This window comes from Ailuropoda melanoleuca, unplaced genomic scaffold, assembly GCF_002007445.2.
Source record: "Ailuropoda melanoleuca isolate Jingjing unplaced genomic scaffold, ASM200744v2 unplaced-scaffold11054, whole genome shotgun sequence".
NCBI classification, from domain to species: Eukaryota; Metazoa; Chordata; class Mammalia; order Carnivora; family Ursidae; genus Ailuropoda; species Ailuropoda melanoleuca.
In genome coordinates, this window is record NW_023179454.1 from 1 (window position 1) to 7,315 (window position 7,315).

The 7,315-nt window shown below is 47.8% G+C and overlaps 1 protein-coding gene across 1 annotated transcript; it reads right to left on the reverse strand.

The window, feature by feature from the left end:
• Positions 1-9: 9 nt before the first annotated feature.
• LOC117797676 (beta-galactosidase-1-like protein 2) lies at positions 10-5,959 on the reverse strand. Its single transcript, XM_034650091.1, has 6 exons — positions 5,858-5,959; positions 5,496-5,574; positions 3,122-3,209; positions 2,704-2,815; positions 2,158-2,274; positions 10-1,901 (listed from the first exon to the last, which is right to left on the reverse strand). Exons 1-6 carry the CDS (start codon positions 5,957-5,959, stop codon positions 1,815-1,817), a joined length of 585 nt encoding a protein of 194 aa, XP_034505982.1. The 3' UTR covers positions 10-1,814.
• Positions 5,960-7,315: the final 1,356 nt, after the last annotated feature.

A 7,315-nucleotide genomic window follows, 5' to 3' on the forward strand; every position in this document is an offset into this window, starting at 1 on the left:
CAAGGACACTGCTCCCCAGTGCTGGCCATGCCCAAGCCCTGGTCTCACCTGTGTGTTAGCTCTGTGCTTTCCATTCCAAGGCAGTTCAGGAATAGCAGATGAGTTTGAGCAAGACTGGGGACTTTACCTGTATCTGGCTCCCCAACCATTGTCCATGAAATTCACTTTAATAAGCTCCATTTCTCTGCCAATAGTGGACCATCGGGCCCAGCCCCTTGTAACTGTCTGTCCCTGACCTAGGCTCAGTTCTTGGGCCCAGTGGCTTCACACTACAAATGCCCCCTTCTTTAGCCAAGCCCAAGATGTGAGCCATGGGGCTGCTGGGAGCCTCATGGCCTGCTATTCCCCAAAGGTCTTTATGGGCTCCTGGTGCGGGCACTGTCCCGAGGAGGTGTTGGCTATCTAACTTTGATTATTATCGAAGACAATACATTTGTGGCAGTACAGCCCAGATGTTATATGTGAGGAAAACTCACCCGCTAACTCACAGGGAGAGCTCTTGGCTATCCAGCCCATTCTTACCACCTGCCCACCAGCACCAGAACGGATCTGTATATGACTTCTCCTCCCCAAGGGCACTTCTGATCCATGATGACATTTCAGGCAGAATGAAGGTCAGGAGGAAGGTGGTAAGGAGTCAGGGGCTAGATCATCCCCTAACCGGGTAAAGTCAGTGTCTAGGCCTTGAGTAACAGATGGGCTAAATGGGTGCCTGACCCCACAATGCCTTTGTCTGTGATAAACAGGGGCACAGACAGATCAGAAAAGTATCACCAAAAAGGGTTTGCTTCAACTGTGTTGCTTTATTGCAATTCAGGACAGTGAACCAGAGCTAACCCAGTGGATTCAAACCCTAGAACAAGTGCCTCAAACTTGGCCAGACAATTGCAAAGCAAGGCTGCCTCTCCTCCCTGCTGCTTAGTTACAGGAAGCTGAGGGAGAGAGACTGAGCTGGCGGCAGATCTGGGATAGGCCTGCAGGCCCCGTGGCTACACCAGCATTCCGGGGAGACTACCTGCCCTGGCCCCTGGAGCTGGGCCTACAGATCAGGGTGTGGTTCCTACTAGGCTCTGCATTCCCTCCTCAGCTGATGCTTCTTCTCACTGAATAAAACTGGAAATACTCTCTAATTCAGGAAAGTAAGTGGCTGAGTATTTCTGTTTCTCCTAAGCTTGGCTTGTCATCCTGTCAGATGCAATTAGAGTGGAAATGAGGAGAAGACGTGTGTGTCTCTCAAACAGAATTTCTTCCAGAATCCCAGAGAAGGCTTGGGGAGGGTTGAGAAGAACAAAAATGATTCAGGTGAGACATCCACCAGCTTCCCTATCCTCTACAAATGGTGACAAACCTTCTGTTTCAGATGAAAAGGGGCCAGGAGTGGCGTGGCTGAGCACAGGTGAGAACATCATAGGAGCAAACTTGTGTCTAGAAGTCATGCCCAACTTAGGGCCCCAGAAATCATCACGTGGACATCTGATTAGACATTCCTACCCTAGAGAGGCATCCCTCTCTCATCTCCCAGAAAAGAAGGGAAGTAGGAAAGGTGCCCGCAACAAAGCCCAGTCACGAAGCCACTTAGGTAAGGAGGGGGTCCCTCCTCCCTATTCCACTTTTCTTCCTTAGTTCTTCCAAATTTAGGGTCTTGAACTGAATTGGTGGGCCTTGCTGTAGCCACGTGGCTGCCTGAGGATGCTACTTAAAGAGACTCTCCTGCATGGGAGCGTGTGAGGGAGCAGAGCACCAGCCTCTGGTCAGCTGGGAGGATGGTGGTGCTCTCCTGCTTCCTGCCACCAGGGGGCGCAGGACGGCGCCACTCAATCAAGGTACTGGCTCCTGCCTAGGTGAGGTGTCTCAGTGAACTGTATCACAGGGCCTGCCATCTTCTCCTCGAAAACAATAACCTGGGGGAGAGAAAGGCTGGTGTGTGACAGCAACAGAGGTTTGTTTTGGAGCCAGATAGGGGAAGGGATTGAGAACCACACTGGAAGGAACAGGGACCCACAACTCATCAGCACCAAGGAGGAATACAGAAGGGGCTGGCTAAACCTTCTGCCCCTCTCCTACCCTAACCTAAACAGACTGAGACCCAGCCCCCCCAGGGAAATACTGTGATACCGGGGAGGGCTGGGAAAGGGAAGAAGCTGCCAGTGCTCCCACCTGGTTGATGCCTTGGTCCAACCAGGCACCTGGGAGGTAGAGGGTCTCCTGGGGTCCAATGTTCCAGTAGCGTCCAAGGTTTTGGCCATTGACGAATACAACCCCCTTCTCCCAGCCCTTTAAGCAGAGTGGGAAAGGGATTAGTTGACCATGAAAGCCACCGAATATAAAGTCACATGGGAAGACAGAGACAGACACATGCCATGTGCTCTTCTCTCAGCATCCAAGATATCAGCGTGAACGAATATTTCAACAGCCATGAGGTTAACACATGCGTGTTCTATCACCTGTATCCACTAGCTCTAAGCCTCCCCAGCAAGGTACCCAAGAGCAGACCTGCACCCTGAGAAGTACCACCAGGTAGTTTTTCTGCTCTGAGTCTACTCCCCCACCCCAGGGAGGTCCCAGGGGCCTTTCAGAGAAGGCAACACAGAGAATCTCTGGTGCAGGTGGTATAGAGGGCTCCAGCAAGGACAGGTACAGGGCTTGGGCTCAGCGCTCTGTGAGGGAAGACTGGAGAACCCAGGCAGGGAGGGGACTACAAACCTCCAGCTTCATGAAGGTGTCAAAAGGGGAAAGGGAAATTGACAAGGCACCCAAAAAGAAAGCAGGGAACGTAGGTACTTCAGGGATAGGGCTCCATTTGTCGACGCCGAACCTATGAACAGAATGGAAGACAAGAAAGAAAGAAGGGCACTTTCTCAGATTTGGACCCTGTCCCGAATCTAATTACAAAGGCATTCCAAGTCCCCCCCCCACCCCGCCGCAACCTGTTAACCAGGGTATCATGGAAATTCCCTAGTCTCTAGCACTGGTACTGCCCCTACCTTGGGCAAGTTGCTCTGGGTTCTGGGTCTGTTTACACTTGAGTGAGAGGGGCTAGGACAGAGCAGTTCTCTGGGCCTTCCTGCCTCTTACTGCACGTTATCCATGGGTTCACATACTTCATGGGGTGGGGACTCACCTCTGAAAAAAGCTCTTTTTCATATCCAGACTGTAGATTCTGAATTTTTTCAGGGGAGAATCATTCAGATAGATATTTCCAATTAAACCTATGGGAAGGAGGCAAGGAAACATGAAAGAGGCCAAAGGCAGGGGCACAGCTGACCCAGCGAAGGCTCTGCACATACGTGGAGAATTTCTGAAAAGTTCCAGTGGGGGTTCCTCCAGAAGTATATATTCCCTACAGAGCTCTCCATATGGCATAAAACCTTCTCTAGAAATCCCAGAGGAGAAAAGAATGAGTCATAGCAGTGTTCGCCAGGACCTCCCTAGGATTTGTGTGGAAGAATACACCCAAGGGCAATGAGAGCTGAGAATGTCACTGGGTGAGAACAATCTCTGGCCTCTCTCTGAAGGGGAAGCTCCCTTTTGGGGATAAGAATTCCAACACAATAAAACGAGGCTCAAAGGGCAGATAATCAAGCAGTCACAGCAGTTCTAACTTAGCTCCAAGGTCAGATTCAGTGGGGTCCCAGACTAAACAGACTTAGTAACTCAGCCAGAAATCTTCTACATAACCTAGGATTAAAGATACATTAAGTATTTAAAATGTGAACAGATGGCAATATGACTTGGATATCCAAGTCTGAGGACCCACACACACTTGCAGGGTGAATAGCTAGTGGCTTGGGGAAGGGGCCAGCCATGTTAGTCCTGGAGCAGCTCCCACGGTCCTCACAATCATGGCGCTGCTGAGTTGCTAGAGAGGGAATGTGAATAGGATGGGAAGTGCAGACTCTTAAATTGCAGGTGCAGGTGCGGGGGAAGGGGAGGTCTTTGACTTATAAACACTGAACTGCTCCAGGGGAGAAGTACTCCACAGTGAGAGTCCAGAGCACATTTTACTCAGGAACCTAGGGAGGCAAAGACTGGGAATAGGGTGAGGCTGGCAATCCGTTTCTGATCACAGGAAAGCAAAGGAAGTGAAGACAGGCCTGGAGATGGAGCTCCTTAGGGAAGAAACCAAGATCCAGAGAGGAACACTGGGGGATTATTTAGGGGAAAAGGAAGGTAAACCTGAACAGTGCTAGGAGCCACCATGAGGCCTATCTGGAGAGGGCCAAACCCCAAGACCCAAGAAACCCCCAATGGCTGGGCCACAGCACTTCCCAGGCAGGAAAGGAAGGGATGCACAAGTTTCCTCATTACAAAGGCAAACACCCATGAGAGAGTTGGGAGGTCACCAGTATCCCTTACCATAGTAGGATTTATTTCTCTGAATTCTTGTGTTATAACTTACATGAAACCACCTACATTTCGATAGATGAAAAGGAAGAGGCCAATTTAAGCACAGAAGGTTTAGAAGGCCAGGAAAAATAAAATGAGTTGGTGGAATTCCTAGGGGAGGATTCCATCAAAAGCCTTTTGTTTCCTGTATGTACTGCCTCCTCCTCCCTACCACAAATGAGATCTTCAATGGGTTTCCATAGTGGATCAAGGAAAGAAATTCTGGGGCACCTGGGTGGCTTAGCCAGTTAAGTGTCCAACTCTTGGTTTCAGTTCATGTCATAATTTCATGGTCTTGAGATCAAGCCCTGTGTTGGGCTCCATGCTCAGCACAGAGTCTGCTTGAGATTCTCTCCCTTTCCCTCCCTTTCTGCCTCTCCCCCCATTCACATTTGTGCATGCTCTCTCTCTCTCCCTCTAAAATAATAAAAACTCTTAAAAAAAAAAAAAAGAAAGGAAGAGAAAAGGAAGAAAAGAAGAGAAAAGAGAAGAGAAAAGAAAAGAAAAGAAAAGAAAAGAAAAGAAGAAAAATTCAGTGTGGAGACCCAAGGAGGCAGGGGTCCTATGCCATTTTTGGCTTCCTGGGAATCCCATTCCTTAAGCCTCACCACCCCCAGCCCAGCCCCAGCAGATAGCCCCTGCTAAAGCAGACTGTAACCCAGGGAGATCTGGAGAGGCTGGCTCAGCATTCCCTGTGCGTTCACCATGGACATGTGGACAACATGCAAAAGAAAGAGGTCAGAACCCAAGTGGGCCTTTCAGAAGGCACACTTCCCCTCTCTCCAATGGGGTTCCATGAATTAACTCCTTCCAATGGGCCTCTGCAACCCACCTCTCTCTAACGGGCCTCCATGATCCACCTCCCTCCAATGAATTTCCATTACCTACTTCCCTCCAATGGGCCTCCACAAACCACCTCCTTCCAGTGGGCTTCCATGACCCACCTCCCTTCAATGGGTTTCCACAACCCAATTCCCTCCAATGGGCCACCATGACTCCAACTCACTACAGTCAGCCTCCATGACCAGCTGGTGCACTGGTTTGAAGAAAAGATAGCCAGGCATTGCTGAGCCCTAGAAGCTCTTCTCTCAGCACATGCTATGACCCACCTTTGCGCTGGTCATCAATGTTATCCCCGTAGTTGACTCGCCCGCGATTCTCCACCAAGATCCTCAGCCTGGTGTAACCCTGCCAGGAACATAGTGGTTGATGATGACCACCTGATTACCCAGCCATAAGATCACAGCTGCACCTCAGAGTTTCTTTGTGGAACCCCAATTCTTCCCTGAGCTCTGAGAATGGGGGTAAAAGAGTACCCGCTGATCAGATAGCAATGTTTTGCCCCTCTTTCCATCATCAGCTCTGTGGTTAAGGAGCCTCCTGTCTTCCAGGTCTTCCTCTTTCACTCCCACCAAATCTGCTCAGGAAGCAGCTGATGCTAGCCATCACCCAGCTCCCCAGGATAACAAACCTGGATCAAGGGAATAACAATCTTCTTCCTTTCATAGTCCAAGAATCCTACAGACACTGTGTTCACAAATACCTGCCAAATGAATAGACAGAAAGCATCCATGGTCGACAGGAGGGAGGCATTAGAGGGATCTCTGATAAGCAAAGAAAGGGGCAACATTATGTGTGTGAAAATGAGGGTAAGCCAGGCATAGAGGAAAAACGAATGCCCATGATTGCAGCTGAAAAGGACAGCAGAGCTGATGGTGATGGGCCATTTCTACACACTCGTAACAGGCAGATATGTGAGCACTGAGGAGAGAGTCAGATGCATATGGTAGGGCTTGAGGACTACAAGGTCACAAGAAATAAGAGAAGATGCCCCAAGATTAGAGCAGAAATCAACGGTATAGAAATCCATAAATAAATAAATAAATAAATAGAACAGATCAAGGAAAGTAGGAGCGGGTTTGTTGAAAGAATCCGTAAGATCGATAAACCCCTTGCCAGATTTATCAAAAATAAAAGAAAGGACCCAAATAAATAAAAACATGAATGACAGAGGAGAGAAATCACAACCAACACTGAAGAAATACACACAATTATGAGACATATTATGAGCAATTATATGCCAACAAATTAAGCAATCTGGAAGAAATGGATGCATTCCTAGAAACATATAAACAGAAAGAAATAGAAAACCTGAACAGATGCATAACCAGCAAAGAAAATGAATCCGTAATCAAAAATCTCCCAACAAACAAGAGTCCAGGGACCGATGGCTTCCCAGTGGAATTCTACCAAACATTTAAAGAAGAATTAATACCTATTCTTCTGAAACTGTTTCAAAAATAGAAATAGAAGGAAAACTTCCAAACTCAATTCTATGATGCCAGCATTACTTTCTTTCCGAAACCAAACAAAGACCCCACCAAAAAGGAAAATTACAGACAAATATCCCTGATGAACATGGATAAAAAAATTCTTACCAAGCTACTAGCTAATAGGATCCAACAGAACATTCAAAGGATTATTCACCACGACCAAGTGGGATTTATTCCTGGGCTGCAAGGGTGGTTCAACATCCACAAATCAATCATTGTGATACACAACATTAATAAAAGAAAGGACAACAACCATATGCTCCTCTCAACTGATGCAGAAAAAGCCTTTGACAAAATACAGCATCCTTTCTTGATTAAAACTCTCCACGTGTAGGGATAGAAGGAACATACCTGAATATACATATACAAAAAACCCACAGTGAATATCATCCTCAATGCGGAAAAACTGAGAGTTTTTCACCTAAGGTTAGGAACATGACAGGAATGTCCACTCAAACCACCGTTGTTCAACATAGTGCTAGAAGTCCTAGCTTCAGCAATCAGACAATAAGAAATAAAAGGCATCCACACTCTCGCCACTATTATTCAACATAGTACTAGAAGTCCTTGCAACAGCAATCAGAAGACAAAAAGGG

Excerpts from the sequence above, each read along its gene's own strand:
- LOC117797676 (XM_034650091.1), bottom strand. The coding sequence starts at position 5,959 with ATGGATGCTTTCTGTCTATTCATTTGGCAGGTATTTGTGAACACAGTG. Across the intron at positions 5,575-5,857 it reads TTGTTATTCCCTTGATCCAG|GGTTACACCAGGCTGAGGAT; the intron begins GTTTGTTATCCT and ends TGTTCCTGGCAG. Across the intron at positions 2,816-3,121 it reads AAAAAGAGCTTTTTTCAGAG|GTTCGGCGTCGACAAATGGA; the intron begins GTGAGTCCCCAC and ends TTCTGTTCATAG.